Source organism: Polyodon spathula, chromosome 43 (genome assembly GCF_017654505.1).
Source record: "Polyodon spathula isolate WHYD16114869_AA chromosome 43, ASM1765450v1, whole genome shotgun sequence".
NCBI classification, from domain to species: domain Eukaryota; kingdom Metazoa; phylum Chordata; class Actinopteri; order Acipenseriformes; family Polyodontidae; genus Polyodon; species Polyodon spathula.
This window is the reverse complement of record NC_054576.1, coordinates 1,203,005-1,224,009: the sequence shown is the minus strand read 5'-3', so window position 1 is coordinate 1,224,009 and position 21,005 is coordinate 1,203,005. Positions and strand designations below refer to the sequence as shown.

Below are 21,005 nucleotides of genomic sequence, written 5' to 3'. Positions count from 1 at the left end.
GCTAGTTCCATCTGTAGTCTGCAATCTAACAATCCAGTCTGCAACCGGATATTACACAGATATCAATGATCGCCTTTGTGCTTCCTGAATGGCTCCTTTAGTAATTGTACAAATGTGTGATATGCAGGGGGATTCATGCAGTCATGGGGGTTCAGGGGTCCTGAGTATCTCCTCTGGTAAAGACACTGCCACGTGGTGTGCAGGGTGAGTCATGCAGTCATGGGGGTTCAGGAGTCCCGAGGGTCCCCTCTGATAAAGACACGGCCGCGGGGTGTGCAGGGTGAGTCATGCAGTCATGGGGGTTCAGGGGTCCCGAGGGTCCCCTCTGATAAAGACACGGCCGCGGAGTGTGCAGGGGATAATGCAGTCAGGGTAGTGCAAGTTCCAGCTGTGTGAAGTTGCTAGTCTTCTCTGGGTATTCCAGAGGGAGCGTCACATTGGCTCTGAAGCTCCGAGGGCTAGTGAAGCAAAACCTGCATGACTGTTTCTCCTCACCACACTGTGCCTACTGGCCAGGTGCCTGATGATCTTAAGCAGACACCTGCAGGGCTGACCTTTGTCCTCCAGGGGCCAGAAACTCGCCCACGTTGTACAGCGGTTGGGGATCCAGGATGTCCGTTGACTTTCTGTTGTGGGGAGTAGCTGCCGTCAGTGTAATTGGTCTAGGGTTAGGGGATCCCAGGCTTTTTCACTGTAGGGACCACCTTGGTGTTTGGATTTTTCTAAAGGACCACTTGCCACACATTTTTTTCACATCAGCATTTTGAAACTCATTTTTATGTGCATATGTAAAAGTACATGTAGGAAGTAAAGTCTTTATATAAGGTACCTAACATACATAAGGATCTTTTGATTTGATTGAGTTACATGTTCCCATGTGTTGCTACAACTGTTTACGTAAGGTGTGTGTATTGTCTTAATTATTTATTTTTTTTACATTTTGACCACTTTTTTAAAACTTTTAAATTGCATTCCCTGCCTCAAGATGACTTTCCATGTACCTGCATGGATCTCTCCGAACTACATTTCCCATCATCCTCTCTCATCAATCTCACATATGTAACTGAGATGGATTTACCAGCGAGTAGGAGGTTGATGGGAAATGTAGTTCTGAGAGGTCTATGCAGGTACATGGGAATTGAGGCCATGTAAAAGTTAAAACAAAGTGGTCAAAATGTAAAAATCAATCAATAAATAAATAAAACAATACACACACCTTACGTAAACAGTTGTAGCAACACATGGGAACATGTAACACAATAAAATAACAAGGTTCTTACACACCCTTTAATGAGATTTCTGGGCTTGAATCTTCGCTACTAGGTCAGCAAGGAATGTTGTCATTTTACGCATTGAAAGTTGCTGATGGCAAAGTTCAGTTTTTTTTTGTTATAAATTGTTTTTTTTTTCACATTCTACATGCTTTGTAGATAAGTGGCATCTCAATTTTGAAGGTTTAAGAGTTTGGTTTGACAAAACCTCCTGACAAATAATGCCCCCCCACCCCCCACCCCCCGGAACAGTGACCATGAGCAGTAGAAGATGCACAGATCTACGTGAAGGCTAGATGTAGATTTTATTTATTTATTTATTTAATAATGCTGGCTTAACAAAAAAAACCAGTCAGTAATCTAGACAAGACACATGTGTCATTTAGTTAGTATTTGTTTCATATTAGAAAGCCATCTCAGTTAATGGCAGCTTTGTAGGTGATGCTTGGTATCGCATCCAAAAGAGATGTAATTAATTAAAGAATGAATGAATGATATTAATTTATCAACACATCCGTAATGAAAGAAAACAGATAAAAGGGAAAAATGTAGACTGCATGCTTATCTTATCTTAATTATATATGACATGGTTAAAGCTTTGTGTTGTATTGCTTAGTAGTATCACAAGGTGTAATTGTATGGAAATAGGTTTTTGCAAGAACTGCATAACCACATTTTGGGAGTTGTTGGAGGACCACCTTGAGTTTACTCATGGACCACAGGTTTGGAACTACTGGTCTAGGTGTATCATGAGTGAATTTTGAAAAGAGGCATTGTTGATTCAGGGACAAATGTTTTATTTAAGTCTTTCAATGCTGAAATGAGTTTTAACTCACAGTCTTATATCACTGGGTGATGGATCTCTTATATCTCTGGGTGATGGATCTGTCTAGCTGACTTGAGATAGAAAACAAAGCGTCTGTGAAAAGTCACCGGCTCTCGAAATTACTTTGAAACTATGAAACCGCAGAATGCAGCCACCCTGCCATTTCCTGTCACATTGCAGCCAAATATGGAAGCGAATGAAGCAGTATGAGCGATGCTGACACAGGAAGCTCTGTACCTGTGAGGCTTCATGAGGGACGCTGTGAACAAGCAGCAAAGCACATCAGAACAAATGAAATTCAAGCACAACAAAACTGGAGGGGATTTCCATTGAAAAGGGCAGAACTGAAGCTTTCAGACAAAAGATCATACAGATGAATGCCAAACATTTTTAAATGCTAACAAAATAATGACCTGTTTTTCACTTCCATTCGCTACATAGGTCTCAATTGTGCAGTTTTAAAAGAAACATGTTTTGTATTAAAATGCAATCGCTGGTGGTATTTAAAAGGAAGCTCTCAGTTTCTATGCCTTATTACTATATTATTTATTTGTACTTGCACTTCCTGGATCACTTAGCAGTGTCTTCTGTCTGTTACAGGCTGATGACATGCCAGTCGGTGCTTGTAAATTCTGGCCTCTGATTGGTTAAAACCTCATTATAGGAACAAAAATAGATTTACATCACCGGGCAATAGTCTCCGTCTGTCAGGTGATTGGTTCACATCACTGTCAGTAAATGTGGACTAGAGACGAAGGCTATAGTGGAAAATTATTGACCCAAGGGAAGATATATGCAGGCTAACTTCACTATAACAAACCCTTCTTATAACGAACACCAGCTTTTAACGATACCAACATCAACAACAGTTTTTTTCAATGCAGATTAGCCCTATTAGAACGATCATGTACAGGATCGACCCGGATACAACGATCTCAGTACTGACTGACACTGAACTTTCTCCAGTGTCAAGTGTATTAATCTCTCACTGAAAACAAACACCATGGTTGACTAATTCAAAGATAATGTTAATTCCAAGATGAGCTATTGTAGTACGAATCATGCATGATGAATGCAATCGTTGCCTGTCTGTCATCTTCACACAAACTGCAACCAGGCAACAGGCGTGAGGAGCAATCTACACTGGATAGTTTTTTCAAGAGACTTGTAATTACTGTATTCAGCCTGTAAGTGTACATTCTTTCCATTTTTAATCTCTTTACTGTTTTCTTTAAACATACCTGTAGCAGGGCAATTGCCCAGCACAGGGGGAAATTAGTGTTGGTGTAATTTATATGTGGAAATGGGTTTGTTTTGTGTGCTTTTTGGAGAATGTTGATCAAATGATTGTATACAGACGGGTGCTTGACTGAGAGTCGTTGTCTGCTAGGTTTGGTTGAGAGGAAAGGCAGCAAGTGATTGGCTGTTCCGGTCCTCTGAGCAGGTTCCTGGAGCGGGGTGCCTCGTTTATAAGGCTAGCGCTCGCCATGTGTGGCAACTTTTATTTGTAGTTTTTGTACTGTGTTTTATTTTGCCTTTTGCACAGTCTTCTCTATGTGTCCTCAATGCGTTACCATCGTTGGTAGCTTCACATGACCCGTTTGTTTACTTTCTGTTCAAATGCTGATGAATGTGAAGGAATCTTCATAACAGCACTATATTGATGTTCAATTCAAATTTGCCATTTTGTCATTATTTTGATACAGAAAAATGCCAAAACCTATTATAGTGAACACCCACATCCCGGATCATTTGATTCTTGTATGCAGTGATTCTTAAAAGCGGACCAGTATGATTATTGTGGTGAAGTGCTGCAGAATCAGTATGTTAGTTTGAAAATGAAAGCTTTGTTCCCTGCATTGTAATGGGTTGACCACTAGATGTCAGGAGTTCCTGCATGTATGTTCAGGGACCACACAAAGTATAGTTTAGTTAGTGCTCCAGCTGAAAGCTAGGTTTATGTTGTTTGTTTGTTTTATTAGTGATTGTTTCCCCACATACTGTAAGAAAAAAAAACCAACACCGATTTTAAACTGTAAATCAAGACTCCAGACTGAAAATTTACATTGTCCTCGGCCACAACACATTACAATTAACAAAAGTGCCTCCACCCATCAGCAATTTACATATGTCAATGGTGCTCAATCACTGAGGACAACACATCAAAACAAGTCCTCGTGGGTAAGCAGCTTGTTATATGAGCGCGATTATGTTTACTCAAGGCTGCAGAATCCTATTTTACTTCAGTATACTTGAGAAGCGATCGTCTCGTGAGGGTGCCTAGTTTAACTGCCCTGAGGTGTTACATGTAATGGCCTTTGAATTAAAATGTCATTACAGTACAATATTTTACTGTCAGGACTACCACTACATTTAAGCGTCTGTGGCTTACTTATTTTCTATTGCGATGCAAATCTCACAGTTTTTCAAGAAGCAGAGATGCAAAGCTCTGCAATCCCAGTCCCCTTACTCCTCCTCTTGCTCCTCCTCCTCCCCCTCCTCCTCACCGTGCTGCAATCCCACTCCCTCTACATGCATATCACATAATAACACTACTGTCCTCACTACGTATTCAATGAATGTGTATTCACTTTATTGAAACACATTTTCACTAACAGAGAACTCAAAAAACATGCCTGCACAATGCAGTGGCAGAGTTACTGTTTGATTACAAACAATGCAGTGTTTCTTGCATCATTGCACTATACGCTGCTTACGTGCTTAATCACGAGAGATGTGATCAAATTCAAATTAAAAAACAGCTTTTATTGGCTGTACATGTCATTGCACAAGTACCGTATTACATGTAGTCAGTTTGCCCCAAATCTTATAAGCGGATTGTTGATTCTTTCAAGCAAAGTATTTTATATTGGTTAGTATAGGAATGATTTTGTCCCAGTGGTTTTGATCACTATATGCAGTTGTATCAGTGATTCTTATAAATGGAGTGCACTGTATATTTGAAAGGAGGCATAAGTGCAGTGTATTAACATTTTAAAAATCTAAAGCTTTATTTTTTTATGGTAATAGTAATACGGCAGGGAGGGGGTTCAAATCCTTTCCTGCCTAAAAACATGTGAGAATGTATATATGTGTTAATTTTTTAAGTTTAGTTATCCCCTGCACCTGGTGTGTTTTGTAAATTAGAGCCAGATGCAAGGTATTTAAAGAGAGCAGCCAGTCTGTTCAGGGCTATAGTGTAAAAAGCCTGGTTGTGAGTGTGTGCAGCCGTCAAAAGGTACTGTGTGAAAACCTTTGTGTGTTTGGTTTTATCAGTGTGAAAAACAAGTAAACAGCCTAGCTGTCCTGTATTATAGTTAGGTTCCTGTGTGTTCAGTTAGTGCTCGAAAAAGAGCTAGGTGTTTGTTTTGTTTATTTGGTGTTTTGTGTAAATATAAAAAATTGCATGCAAGCGCTGCTTAAACACAGTGACAACGAACCGTGTGAGTTGCGTTTCTTTATAATATATATATATATATATGGATCTATATATAGATATATAATATATAATATATATATATATATATATATATATATATATATACTATATATATATATAATACTGTATATATACACTGAGTGTACAAAACGTTAGGAACACCTGCTCTTTCCATTGAATAGACTGATGAGGTGAATCCAGGTGAAAGCTATGATCCCTTATTGATGTAACCTGTTAAATCCACTTCAATCAGTGTAGATGAAGGGGAGACAGGTTAAAGAAGGATTTTTAAGCCTTGACACAATTGCGACATGGATTGTGTATGTGTGCTATTCAGAGGGTAAATGGGCAAGATAAAAGATCTAAGTGCCTTTGAACCGGGTATGGTAGTAGGTGCCAGGCGCACCGGTTTGTGTGTCCAGAACTGCAATGCTGCTGGGTTTATCACGCTCAACAGTTTCCTGTGTGTATCAAGGATGGTCCACCACCCAAAGGACATCCAGCCAACGGCAGGCCTGTGGTCGAAAATGGTTCATTGATGAAAGAGGCCAAAGGAGGCTGACACAAATTGTGCAGAGCAACAGACGGGCTACAGTTAGTCAACTGACAGTCCAGTACAACATTGGTGCCGAAAGACCCATAAAAGAATGCACAACTCGTTGTACCTTGACACGAATGGGGTATGGCAGAGTTCCACTACCAGCCAACTTGACACAACTGTGGGAAGCAATGGAATCAACATGGGCCAGCACCCCTGTGGAACGCTTTCAGTACCTTGTAGAGTCCATGTCCCGACGAATTGAGGCTGTTGTGAGGGCAAAAGGGGGTGCAACTCAATATTAGGAAAGTGTTCCTAATGTTTTGTACACTCAGTGTATATATGTACATTTTAAAAAAGTATGTGTGTGTGTGTGTGTATATATATATATATATATATATATATAGATATATATATATATATATATATATATATATATATATATATATATATATATATATATATATATATATATATATATATATATATATATATATATATATATATAGATAATAAATGTACATGTTAATCAGAAAAATGCTATTACTTGGTAGCTGTAGATATAATAATAATTAGGGCTGTTTTTTTTTTTTTCACAGTAACAAATGATTTATTTTGTGGCATTTCACAGTCCAAAAATAGCAACATATTTCACAATTAAACATAATATTTATCGAAGCAGAATAAAAAACAAAGTGGTCATATTCAAACTTGATAATTTTCCCATTCTTGTACTGGACAGAGTAATCTTTAGGAAAAACATTTCTGATCTTTGATGCAGATGGTGTAAAGACATTTTAAAGAAATCGTTCAGCTCTATGCAGTGTGTGTTCAATCATTTACCTGAAGCAGAATAAACCGTCTGCCAGCTTCCAAAACGCAGTGTAACAGGCAGTGCCTCAATAAGGCAAACATCTGCTGTGTGACAAAGAAAAAGCTTGTCTAGTTCCTAGCAGCTGATTGATCTCAAAACATTGTCAAGTTCGGTCTTAAAGGATCCAAGTGATTCTGCTCCAACAAGATGACTAGATAACCCATTCCATACCTTCACCATTCTCTGTATAAAGAAGTGTCTCTTTCCTTTGCACAAGCACAATTCTTTGACAAATTCTTGGTGCAGATCAAGTGTAACTGTGGGGTATTAGAGATAGAGAGGGGAGCATCGATGTTAGTGTGATCAGGTGTAACTGTGGGGTATTAGAGATAGAGAGATGAGCATCGATGCCAGTGTGATCAGGTGTAACTGTGGGGTATTAGAGATAGAGAGGGGAGCATTGATGCCAGTGTGATCAGGTGTAACTGTGGGGTATTAGAGATAGAGGGGTGAGCATCGATGTCAGTGTGCAGATCAGGTTCTACTGCAAGCTCTTTTCTTCTCTCAGCAGGTGGATGAAGCCATTGCCGATTCTGGAACAGGAAAAGATGCAGAGGTGAGTCCGTCTGTCCTACATGAACCATTTGCTCATGTAAGCTTGTCCAGTTCCTGTCAGCTGATTAATCTCAAAACGTTGTCAAGTTGGGTCTTAAGGGATCTAAGTGATTCTGCCCCAACAAAATGACTAGGTAACCCATTCCATGCCTTCTCTGTATGAAGAAGTGTCTCCTTCCTTTGCAAAAGCACAAAATTCAAGTATTATGGAGTTTGAATTGCACCTTCATCCCATAAGAGAAAGGGTGCTCCCTTCAGTCCAAGGCAAGCTTGAGGCATGAAGACTGAACTGAACTCAATTAACTAATGCTTTCTGTTTTGTTTGGATGCAGGAGCCCAGCAACAAGAGGGTTAAACCGGTTTCCAAGGGAACGGGCCTGGCGAGTCTCATGGGCCCTGTCAAATCGAACTCACTGAAGCGGATTGGCCAGTCTATTTCAGTAACCATTCACACTTCTACCTACACCTTACAGCGTTCCAGAACCTCTTCACCCACATAACAGTATTTAAGTATACATTGCAATATATTTCAATTAAATTCTAAAATATATTTTACATACTGAAAATTAGGATATTTTCAAAGGATGCTGAAATATATGGGAATATATACAGAAATATATTGCACTAAATAACAGTATTTTGAAAAAGTAATGCAATACATTACATATATTTTTAGTGCTTTGAAATACTGCAATATGTTTCATAGGTGAGGGAAAGATGACAAATAAAGCCATTGTGAGTTGCTTGACTTCACTCTTCTTTCTCTCTTAGAGGTCAATAAGTTTCAAGACAGAGGCTCGTCCGTTCCCTGCAGCCCCACTGCGTCCAAGAGGGAAGAACACGTCCTCAACGAAGAGCAGAAACAGCCTTCTGTGGAGCGACACGGTCCAAAGCATAAGCGAAGAGCTCTCCGCCAAGGAGATCAAGCGACAGGAGGTACGGAGAGCATGGATTACAGCGTTATGAGAAACATATGCCCTGGGCTTTCCCACCTCATCTGTATCACAGTATTATATTTCTAAACATGTTGCTGACTCTGAAATCACGAGTCATGGGTATAAATCAGATAGGGAATTGTTAATATTTACTCAGGAGCATTCACCAGTAGAAAGCGGGTCTCTTAAGGGTTGTATTCAGTTCACGCTCTCTCCTGCAGCAACGCTGGTTCTCTGCAAACATGCATTTCAATCAGAAGGGGGCACGATCTGGACACACTGCTAGAAAGAAAACTGTCTTTATTCTGGTGAAAGTTCCTTTATAAAACTTGAAAAAAATGAATTTCCTAGTTTATCTGCGATGAATAAAAATATCAAAACAATCAGGATTATGTTGCTAAACAGTGAGCTGCAACACAGACCGCGTGGGTTACAGCAAAGGCAATGTGCAGGGCCTTCTGGAGTACTGTGAGTAGGGCCCTGTGAAATTTTTATTTCTCATCATTTTTCGTTTTATTTTTCATAAATAGTTTTATTTCACAAATTTCATTTTATTTCGTTTTATTACAGATACACATTAATAAAACAACTTAAATATATGTATATCAATAACAGTATCATATGCATCATGTTTTAACTAAATACATATTTTTTTTTGTTGTTATCCGCTTTTGATAAAAAATAACATATATTAACACTGCCCTACTACTGTGGGGCTCTCATACAGCAATCTAAATCCGACAGGAATGGTATTTCAATCCGTGCATTGAAGCAGGGCTCCACTACACAAGCTTCTCAGTATTTAAACACAAAGCAAAGCATATTCATGCATTCAAATTCATTCAGACCCAAAACAGCATTTGCTCCAGTGCAAAGTTTACACCACTTGAAATAAAACAACAAATTAGCATACTAATACAAAATACAAGACATATTTTCCCCAAAAGGAGTAAACAGCTAATGCTTAACACTGATATCTTTTGACCCCCATTCTAGCCGACAGTTGCAAAATCTGCACATCATTATTTTGTCACCTTCAGCTGCACAAATCCCCTCATGCTCAAATTCTTTGCAGGCATTTTAGAAATTACCAAACGCCTCGCTCCAACTTATGCATCTGCGCAAGAGCGAGTCAGGGTTTCCGTTTCCCTTCAGACCGTGTCCATGCTAACGGCAGAGTCTCGAGAACTATGATTGCATGTATTTATTTAAAGTATTTATAGCATAAACCTCCCAATTTCAAATTGCTTTTTAATGATTTTTCATTTTATTTTTGTTTTATATTTGCATTTAGTTTTATATGTTGCATTTAGTTTCATTTTATGCTATTTTGAAAAGCAACTATAAGGTATAGCAGAATAATGGGAAACAGCACCCCCTATAGGCCACATTAAGCAGCAACCACAGCTGTCTATAGCAGTCACGATATTCTGAAAAGCCATTCTCCCCATCTAAACTCCTTCGGTTCCTAATAATAGATCGATCCAGGTGATTGTGCCTCAACTACATGACTAGGTAACCAATACCATAGCTTTGCCACACTCTCTGTAAGAAGTGTCTCCTACACTCTCTACTTTCTATCAACTTTTTCATACTGGTGGCTCTAATTTTAAATGTACCACCGTGGTGGGTGATGGATGTTACTGGAATACTGGTTTAACAAAGCCCTCCCGCGCCCCCCCCCCCCTGCACTTTTACCTTTATTCTCTTTCTTTCTCCCTCATTCTTTTCAGGTCATATTTGAACTCACTCAGGGGGAGCAGCAGCTGGTCGATGATCTCAGTTTAGCCAAGAAGGTTTGCTTGTTTTGTTCATGTCACAGCAACTTGTATAAGCAGCAAAATAATTCCATGTACTTTCCAACCATTCACCTTAAAGGTCTCAGAAAAAAAAAAAAAAGTCTATGCTTTTATAACCTGGTACTACACCAGCTTACCAGTTTGCAGGCCTTGTTTTCAGATAGTCTTGTTTTTTCATTGTAACCTGGAGAGGGAAATTGTCCCCACCCATTCTGGACCTTCTTTTCTGTTAATAACCAACCAGCTGCTTCACTTAATGACTGACATATTTTGTGGCCAGTAAGATGCAGGGCTACTGAGGTGAAAGGAATCTAGTGTACTACCGTATATTTTTAAACGAAATCTTTCAAAGTTGAACAATTGACAGCTAAATAGTGAATGGAAGTGCACAAGAATGACAGGTGAATCATATTCAAGGGAGTGCAGGGCTCCCAGAGGTCTCCAGTGGTAAAGGCACGACCGCGTGGTGTGAAGGGGGGTGGATTGTGAAGATGATGGTCTTTGCTGGGGATTCTCCTCACCATGCTGGTCTGTGCTGCTCCTATGTGAAAGGTGTTCCACTGACCTTTGGTTCTCCTGAACTGTTGTGGTGCGGTCAGAGAATATAATGGTACATTCTAAAAATGGGATTTGAGAAATATATTTAAAAAAAATACATACACACATATTCTGAAAATATTATAGTAAACGTACTTGGAGAGTGTGCATATCCTAAACAGGAATGCAAAACTGTCCAGAGTTTTTAGTGTACTGTGTTTTTAGTATACTTTGTTTTTAGTGTACTGTGTCTAGTGTACTGTGTTTTTAGTGTACTGTGTTTTTGGTGTACTGTGTTTTTAGTGTACTGTGTTATTTTTAGTTAAGTCCAGTTTTGTTTCTCTCTCTAACAGGCCTATTATGAACCAATGCTGAAACTGGACATCATGACAGAGAATGAATTGATGCAGATATTTGGGACTCTGGACTCTCTGATCCCGATACACGAAGGTGGGGGTATTTCAATGTACCAGCGATGAGATACCTTGACATGCCTTACATAAATCAAAATAAAACTAGTAGTTGGGGGGACTTCCAAGTTGTGCATCTGGTAGTCCTGTAGCCTGGAGGTCGCCAGATTCGAGTCCAGGCTATTCCACTGCCGATCGTGGCTGAGAATTCCCAAGTGGCGGCGCACATTGGCAGGGAGTCGCCTGGGCGGGCGGAGGGGAGGGGCATAGGTCAGCCAGGGTGTCCCTGCCTCACCGTGCACCAGCGACCTCTGTAAGACGGCCGGGTGCCTGCCAGCTAGCCTGTAAGCTGGGTGGTCCTCCGACTCTGTAGCTGAGGCGGCTGCATGGTGGGCCTGCAAAGTGAAAAGAAGTGGTCTGCTGACGGCACACGCTTCGGAGGACAGAGTGTGTTTGCCTTCTCCGCTCCCGAGGGGGGTGGTAACAGTGAGCAGAGCCTAAAATACAATCGGATATTTCAAAATGGGAGAAAAAATCAATTGTCAATAAATAAAATAATAATAAAAAATACTGATAGCTGACAATTTGTATTTTAGGGTTGTAGGGCAGTGGAAGTCTCTATGTGGTCTATAGCAACTCAAAGAGGCAGAAATATGTGGTATATAACAGTTTCAAGTGTTTTCTATTCATGACCAACCTTTATATACAGTCCATTGTCAGTGTCATTGAGGGAAAAGGTTGTTGAAGAGAATCCTGTTGGTTGAGGTAAGCAGTGGATTGGATTGTTTTGAGTTGCAGTTGAATTCTGAGGGGTGATGATAAGTCAATAACACTGACATCAGTGTAAGACACATAGCTGTCTCTCGACTACAGAATCATGGCAAAACTGCAAACATGCTGGGCAAATTTACTGTAATAAACTTTTCTAATGGTGATGATACCTAATATAAAGACACTTTTTCGAACCAGCCTTCAGTACATGTCTGTGGCAGGCAGATAAAACTGACGAGCAGCTCCTGAACACTTATCTGGTTTGAATATACAGAATATAAATAAGAAATGGAATAAGAAACACAAGAAATAAAACACGGTGAAAAGAAGCTACAGCAGGTTATTAGGTCTTGCTCAGGCTGTGGTTTCCTCTGCTTGCAGACTTGTGGAACAGGCTACAGACCCTGCGGGGTTCCGAAGGCACAGTGCATGAAGTTGGGCCGACGCTGATGGAATGGGTGAGCTTTGCATAAACCCCTCTGTAAGCCCAGTCTGTTCCTCTGAAGAACCCTGTACCAGAACCATTAAAAGAACCGCAGCACAACACACTTGAGTTCAAGCAAATGTTGTGTCCTGGTTTGTGTGATAGGCTGGGGTTAGTCGCTTTCTTTTAAGATTTCTTAAATCTCAGCCTCCCTAATTGTTTTATATTCTCAGCTAAACAGATTCCCTCAGATTAGCTCATTCTTTTAAAGTAATTATAGCCAACATTTCCATACATCTTCCCCTTTTTCACCTCCATTAGCTACACAGGTCTCAAAGGTGTAGTTTTTAATGAAAGGTGTGTTACAGCAAACATGGATTTAATTTTAAAACTGATTATTTGGTACTACACTAAGTTCTCAGTTTGCTAGGCCTGCCTTCAAGGAAATCTGTTACTGCTTTACTTCCTTGAACATTTCACATCAGCAGTGTCTTCTTGGTCATGCTATTGGCTGAAAGCAGTCAATGGGGGAAGCAGCTGATTGGTTAGAATCCAATGGACAGGTGGGCACAGTTTGACCATCCGGGTAGTGCAAGACTAAAAGCACTCGGGGATTTCTTTAAGCTAGCGTCAGACCAAAATGTTTTAAAATTAAATACAAGTTCACAATAACATTTTGTTTCTTTCAAAATTGCACATTTGAGACTTTGATGCATGTGAGTTGACAGAGAAAATGTATACAACTATTTTGTTAGCTGCCCAGTGCCCAATATATTTAACACTGAGAACATAGCCAGGGCAGTAAATAGTTAACACATGGGTTAGTCTGGTTGCCCTTGCCTCTCTCCAAGGTTGAATTGTCCTTTTTGTGTTGTGGGGTCCAGAACTGAACCCAGTATTATGGGAGACTGTCAACACTGCAGCCTCAATGCAGTATACTGCACTACCCAGACACACTGACTGGGGGAGATAATGGTTAGCATTACTTCAAGTAACGTAATCATGCATTGTGTCAGTAAGGATTGTGGGTGTCGTGTCAGTAAGAATTGTGGGTGTCGTGGCAGCAAGGATTGTGGGTGTCGTGGTCATAAGCATTGTGGGTGTTGTGACCCCACTGTGTGTAAATCCTTACCCCGCGATGCTGGCTGTAACCCCCCCTCTCTGCACAGTTCCCCTGCTTGGACTCCTACATCACTTATTGCTGTAACCTGGTGGCAGCTAAGGCCCTGCTGGATCACAAGAAGCAGGATCGCCGGGTTGATGAGTTCCTCAGGCTCTGCCAGGAATCTTCCTTCAGCCGCAAGCTGGACCTGTGGAACTTCCTGGACCTGCCTCGCAGCCGGCTCGTCAAGTACCCCCTGCTGCTGAAAGAGATCCTCCGACACACCAGCAGTGAGCATCCGGACCTGCCCCACCTGGAGGAGGCTGTGAGTACTGCACCCTTGATACACTGTACTACACTGTACCACACTGACAGCTAGATGAGGCTGTGAGGACTGCACCACACTGACACCTGGAAGAGGCACTGTACCACACTGACACCTAGAGGAGGCTGTGAGTACTGAAACACACTGACACCTAGAGGAGGGACTGTACCACACTGACACCTAGTGGAGGCCGCGAGTACTGTACCACACTGACACCTGGGGGCGGCACTGTACCATACTGACACCTAGAGGAGGCTGTGAGTACTGCACCACACTGACACCTAGAGGAGGCTGTGAGTACTGTACCACACTGACACCTAGAGGAGGCTGTGAGTACTGGACCCTCAATACACTACACTAAACCAGTTCCTTGGAAACATGTCATTATTGAATTAATCCCCAGCTGTGTCACGTTGTGAGGTTGTGATGTTCCTGGCTTGCTTATGTGTCTCAGATGGAGCTGATTCAGAGGATTGTTGGGCAGGTGAACAGTAAGACCGGGGAGGCTGAAAGCCAGTACTATCAGAGTAGTCTCTGCTTCCAGGACGACAATCAGAGGCTTCCCGAAATCCAGCGCTCCCGCCTGCTGCACTGCCACGGGGAGCTGAAGAACAGCAAGGGACAGGTAGGCTCTTCTACACTTGCTACCACCTCAGAGCAGAAATACACAACTTCAGTATTACCTGAAATGCTGTTTGAAATGCTTTTACATTCTCTACTGCTGGGGGTTGCATTCCGAATGGTTGAATATTGTGCTGCTATCAATATTCTCTGACAGAGCCAGAATAAATATTATCATCAACAAATACTGCACCCTCTATACCAGGGGTTGCCAAACCTCGTCCTGGAGAACCCCTATCATGCAGGTTTTATAGGTGTCTTTACATCACCAATGGCTAAAGATCTGGAACAATCTTGACTAATTAAGACAATAATTGGTTCAATTAAGTAAATGATAGATTGGTTGAAACAAAAACCAGCAGCCACAGTAGCTCTCCAGTACCAGGGTTGGAGACCCCTGCTCTATAAACTACACTGTACCACACTGACACCTAGAGGAGGCTGTGTGTACTGCACCCTTGACACACTACACTGTACCACACTGCCACCTGAAGGAGGCTGTGAGTACTGCACTCTCGATACACTGCATTGTACCACACTGATACACTGCCGGTAAAACTGTGCTGAATTGTCTCCAGCAGTGTCCTCCAGCAGCAGGAGTCTCTCTTGGTTTTGGCCTCGTTCCCAGGCTCCTCTCTCTGTGCTTGCTCTGCAGAAGCTGCATGTGTTCCTGTTTGAGCTGGTGCTGGTGCTCACCCGGCCGGTCAACCACAGCGAGGTGCTGCAGTTCCAGGTCTACAGGCAGCCCATTCCCATCGCAGACCTGCTGCTGGAGGAGCTGCCTGATGGGGAGGTGGGGATGGGGGGCTCCTTCAGGGGGGCTTTCACCTCCACTAATGACAGAGGTATAGACTCACCCAATCCCACCTCACTCAGTCAATCAATCAATCAATCAATCAATCTTTATTTTATATAGAGCCTTTCATAGTGGATCACCATCACAAAGTGCTTTACAAGGTGTTATAAGCTAAGGGGTCAAATGTTTTGAAGGAAGCACATGTTATAAAAATCACGTACGTTCATTTGAAAACATGCTATCTGCTACTTTAGATTAAACTTTCTGTTTCTCAGGATACACAAGCACTTCCTGGCTGATTTTGGCTCAGCAGTGTCTCTTGGCTGAAAATATGTCAACAGGGGAATCGGCTAGTTTAGTACAAGCTAAGCTAAGAAATACAACTACATGTTTTCTACAACTGTGCTTCTTTCAAAACTGAAAAAGTGTTCCACCGGTAGGATTTGTGAACTTATCGAATTACAGCAGAACCTTGGGAATGGAGGCTGTTCGTCAGTCTGAAGTGTCTGTAACTGTGAAAATGAGTTTTCAATGCTTTTAATACATGCGTACACCTCCTATCTACACCCTCAATCTGGTGCCTTTTTTTATCTTTATCAGCAGCTTGGCGTGCAGGACGTGTTTTTCTGCTCTGCTGTCTTTCGTCTCCATTGCAAATTTCCTTCTTTTTTTTTTATATCCCAATATTGTTTCCCAATACCATATTCCCATTGCTGAGGACAATACCGCTGTCATGTTTAGAAAGTATTTCAATGTTTTCTTTCAATTGAAAGTGTAGTAAGTTTGCATTTCCCAGTTCTTACCATTTCAGTAACTTTTTAAAACTGCAATCTGATTGCAGTGTAGGCATGATTGAGGGATTGCAAACTTCCAGCTAACAGTTGGGGGGGGGGGGGGGGGGGTGAGTTGATCGGTCAGTTCATTACATTAAGGTTTTGTTGCAGTTACAATCCCATTAAATAACAGGTTCAAGGTTAGGAAAGCTTCTCCTCACTGTGCGACAGCGGCCCCTGCTGGACAGGCGTTCCTACTAGCCCAGGCTAGATCAGACGGTGTCAGTATAGAACTCATCTAGTGATCTGCCCAATTCTTAACTGTTATTGTTTTGTTTTCAAGCTAAGAACTTTTTCCGTGTGAGCTCCAGAGGGCGCTGGAAGGGCCAGGCTCATTCTCTACAGGCCAGTGACTCGTTCAACAAGCAGCAGTGGGTCTCCTGCATACGACAGGCGATCATTTCCTTCAAGGACCAGCTGAACTCCTCCCACCGATCCCTCCTCAACCAGTCAGCAGACAGCTCCCTGGAAGACATCGCCGACCTCAGCATAGACAGTGATGACAAGGTGGGCGTCGACATGGAGATGAGCTAATTCTCATAGAATGAGACCGGTCAGGTGTGCAGAAACAAGAAACAGTATTTCCTCAGGTACGATTGAGCTGACCTCCAGACCTCAACACATTTTCCACACCAAGATTTAAACAGTGAACATCTACTCTCTATCCCACCAGGACACCTGGGGAGAGCTAAAACATACAACAACGACAGCACCCCCAAAAAAATCCCTATCCAATCTCTTATGGAAACATATTTCAGATATACTACAATGTATTCCTTTTCCACGGGACTGGGGTGGAATGAAAGTATGCTAAGTCATGGTAATTAGAATTCTCCAGGTAAGATCAAAACAAGCTCCAAGAAAGTTTATGACAACTGTTGAGCAACAGAACTCTATGGGGCATTATCACAAGGGCAACTTACAGAGAAAAAAGTTCTAGTAACGGTAGAATGGAAACTATTTTTAACAATGTGTTATTCTCTTAGCAATCTGTTCTTCGTGTTATTGTCAATTCTTGTGGTGTTTCTGTTTAATACATTAATGAAACTTATTTTATAACAAATAAACTCAGGAAGGGTCACAGTCACAAGCCCAGCTGCTGAAGACCATTAGCCTGGGTTCAATATCCCACAAGGGCAACACAGATAACACAAGTGACCCTCATTTCACACGTCAGACATTAAAACCTGCAGAATGGGACAGTCACTGCACAACCACAAAATAAAATCTGAATATAAGATTGGATTTAAGGTCTTGGCTGTTTCCCGACCTCAGTGATCAACACAAGACTAGAGTCCTCTCCGTCTGCGCAGTTATCAGCACAAGACGGTCTTGTTTATAGAGTTTAAAATTGTTTGCACGGTGCACGCCATTCCTTGATGGGTTCTTAATTCAAATGGCAAATTATATAATTTGAAATGAACCAATGTTTTCTTTTTCTTTTACTGATTCAGAATGTAATTTAGGTCAGATTAATCATTGTCCAAAACACCCTCGTGGAAGGGGAAGCCCCATTAATGAAATGCATGGAGTCTGGTGTTTTTATTTTTATAGACAGAGTATAATATATGGGTCAGAAAATATTACCACACAACAATACAACTCAAGCTGGTTTTGAACCATAACAAGTGCCTTGCCAGCTCCAAACTAGAGAGACATTATTTTGTGGTAATATATTGTGACCCATATTATTTGATATATTCTATGTTTCTTACCACCTTTAAAGGTTTTTGCTTGGCTGAGAGTTTCTTTTGTGTGTAGACTGCGACCCACTGCTATAGCAAATGCTGCATTCATAGTTACGTCTGGACAAGTTACTCTGCTATGCTTTGGAGAGAACTTGGAAAAGTCGTCCTCGCTTTTTTTTTAAATTTTTTTACTGAGATTAAATTTGAAAGGTGTACAGGTCTTTTTCAGGTAGCTGGTGATTCTGAGGGTTACGTCACAGTGTTTCTTGCTGGATTTTCATTTTCTTGCTCTTTTTAAAAATGTTTGTTTAAATTCTTCAGTCGCTGGTGTGAAGCTGCCTTTTTCGTATTGTTCATATCTTTGTTTTGAGAGTAACCTTTTGTCCACTTTATAATGCTTGTTTTAATTACTGATAGACATCTGTTGACCTAATGTGGCCCAGGCAGACACTGCACACTGAAGACAGTCTAATATGAAAAATATCACTCATGTTTATAGGTATGAACATAACTAATGCAATGGTAACATATATATATATATATATATATATAGAGAGAGAGAGAGAGAGCGAGCGAGGGAGCGAGCAGAGGAATAAAATTAGGGGACTCTCGCCTTTCTAACTTGAACAGGGGCTGAGATATGAGTAATTAAAATGTAAGGAAGGTACCTCACACTGCTGCCCAGGGAAGTGCTGTCTCTCTTGGGCAAACCTCTCCCGAGGACTTGGCGGTGGTTGTCCACATTCTTTTTTCGCCACAGTACTTGTCGTCATGAAGATAAAGTGGTCTTGTCGACGAAAAGAACACTCTTGTTAATGAAAAACTAAAACTTTCTGATTTTGAAAGATAAAAGGGTGATTTGTTTCACAAATTTGTGCTGCAATGTCAGCCAATCTTAAATTCCTCAGGGTTAATATACAGACATGTTACATCATGCTTTACTAAAGATTTCTATTGAACAACTGAAAACAAAATGTCCGCCACAAACAATTTTTTTTTTTTTTTTTTTTTTTTTTCCGAGGAAAAACATTAGACCCTACAAAAAAGGATATTTTGTCAGGAGACCAATCCTTTTGCAAGATCATTGGGAATTATGGAATGGGCATAAAGCCTAATAGTTTAGAGGCACATATTTGATTAAAAAATCTTATCAATGTAACTGTCACCTGCCTGTTTAAAAGCATTCAGTATATCTGTTTAAGATGATGGGCTTATTAACCAAAAGCAAGAAAGAGAAAACAAGCTCTTATTCACAAAAGAAGACCTCCACTACCTTTGCTGTAACATAACATACAGATGCGGTCCCAAACAGGGCGACAGGGCAAGGAATATTTAATTAAATTGCTAAATAAAACCCATGCTGATCAACAAGCGATTCATTGATTAATTTGTGCAAGTTATAAAGCAATGCTTTTTTTTTTGCAATTCTGCTTTGCTCGCAGGGAAGGGGCTGCTTTTAAGCCCGGAATGCCATTCGAAGGCTTAAAGCCACTTCACATCTGATTTCGGTGTTTTTACATTACTACTTTAGATTTTTCATCAGATGCTTTCACAGCGACGTGACCATACACACCAGAAGCGATACAGATGTGACAGGTTTGAAAACTGCCAGATCAATAAAACTTACAAAAACTAAATTGACAAAACTATGATCAAGACTAGTACATATTGGTCTCTGACGGTATGACAAGAAATCATATATACCTGGCTTATCCTGTGCCTTTGAAATGAACTCCTATATGTTAACTTTCAAATCTGTATCTTTATAATCGCGACGGTCTTTGTCATGATCTACACCAAGGTGTTTTTTTATTTTTTATTTTTACTCTGCAGGATCACATGCGTTGAAGCTGTTCTCTGATTGGTCAATTCCCACGACAAATTGCAAAAAAAAAATATGATTCAATTGTATTTATTTTGCGCCACTCCAGTGTTGCCCTGTGGCCTCTGCTGTGAAATAAAAGTCAAGTATAGGTTCAAAGTCAAAAAGTATAGGTTCTATTCATTTTGTCGCTTAGCTGCAGCTTCCCTTGCCACATCGCATCTGGTGTGTATCTGCCTTAACAGGCTGTAGAATTCACAAGACAAGCATGCTGTTGACTGTACTCTGTGGAAGAAGATACTGCAGTAAATACAGCACGACACCCTAGAGCTTGCATACACCGTTGCCAGCACACAACTGGGTGTGGCGCATAATACCGTACTTCAAATTGCTGTTTGTAAACTAGCAGGGAACGTGCCTAAGATCTAGGATCCACTCATTGAAAGATACTCGTACTGTGTAGTACTGACAGCATTTCTTTACTACATCAATCTGGAGTTGAACGGCATATGTGTACTGTACAGATTTACTGCTTTAGCCTTTCTGTGGGCTAATTGCCCATGTAATATGAATGCAAAATTAACATGCGATTTACTCGTTGGAGAAATCTAGATCAGTAAGTCAGAATGAACTGGCATCTCAGCCCATTGAATTGAATAGCAAAGACGAGCACTTTACCTTTGAGCTAAGCTTTGTAGTCAAGAGGCAAATGAGTCTTCTACTGATGTCAGTGTTATTAACTCCTTAGCTGCTAGGAGATTCATTACAAAGTATTCGGACAATGTAGCTACTTGGGAGTATCTGAGTACTCCCCTTTTACATGTTTTAAGTTGTTAGGTATTATACAGTAGAACAAACCCTTTTAAAAATGAGTTGCATAAAAACAAAGCCAAGCCTTGCCTCGTTTGGTACTGAACACTTGGCTAGGCAAAGGCAATAGCAAGCCGAGTGTGATTTTAATATAGACTCGTGCTCAAACTGAAACCACCCCTTTGATTGTTAGTCTTTCTTTTACCCTTATGATATGAAGTCATTTTGTTTCGCTTCCTGATTTTCACTTTCCTCGATTCCCTAGAAATGCGTCTCCCACTGTGCGCATCATCTCTGCAGTGGATTGTAGTCCTGGACAAGACTTAACCCTCAGTGTAAACTCGGCAAACAACTACATCTCCCAGTATACAGCGCCGGTAGATCATTCAGTGACTACAGTGCAGAAGTTAATTGCTGTTGATTGGTACTCAATTGTATAGATGAAAGGGGGAGGAAAGCAAGGCAGCTTTTCTGGTTGTGAAATGAACACGTTTTTAAAAGGCTTGTTTGGTTTTATTTAATACCTACCGTCAAAAACCTGTTCAAGGAAAATGCTTGTAAGCCTGAATACCACATCCCTGTTTTACGTCTTGTGTATTACACACCAGCGCTCCGGCGATAGCGGTAGC

The 21,005-nt window shown here is 41.0% G+C and overlaps 1 protein-coding gene across 1 annotated transcript in view; it reads left to right on the top strand.

Annotated features, from left to right (window-relative positions):
* The window catches only part of arhgef3l (Rho guanine nucleotide exchange factor (GEF) 3, like), a 29,243-nt gene extending 10,740 nt beyond the window's left edge, over positions 1 to 18,503 (top strand). Inside the window, exons 4-13 of the mRNA XM_041236989.1 lie at positions 7,457 to 7,504; positions 7,836 to 7,943; positions 8,275 to 8,439; positions 10,172 to 10,234; positions 11,128 to 11,224; positions 12,337 to 12,413; positions 13,549 to 13,806; positions 14,261 to 14,431; positions 15,083 to 15,272; positions 16,340 to 18,503. Of these exons, the coding sequence (XP_041092923.1) occupies positions 7,457 to 7,504; positions 7,836 to 7,943; positions 8,275 to 8,439; positions 10,172 to 10,234; positions 11,128 to 11,224; positions 12,337 to 12,413; positions 13,549 to 13,806; positions 14,261 to 14,431; positions 15,083 to 15,272; positions 16,340 to 16,590 (1,428 nt within the window). The 3' untranslated portion in view covers positions 16,591 to 18,503. The remainder of the gene's footprint in view (positions 1 to 7,456; positions 7,505 to 7,835; positions 7,944 to 8,274; positions 8,440 to 10,171; positions 10,235 to 11,127; positions 11,225 to 12,336; positions 12,414 to 13,548; positions 13,807 to 14,260; positions 14,432 to 15,082; positions 15,273 to 16,339) is intronic.
* The last annotated feature ends 2,502 nt before the right edge of the window (positions 18,504 to 21,005 follow it).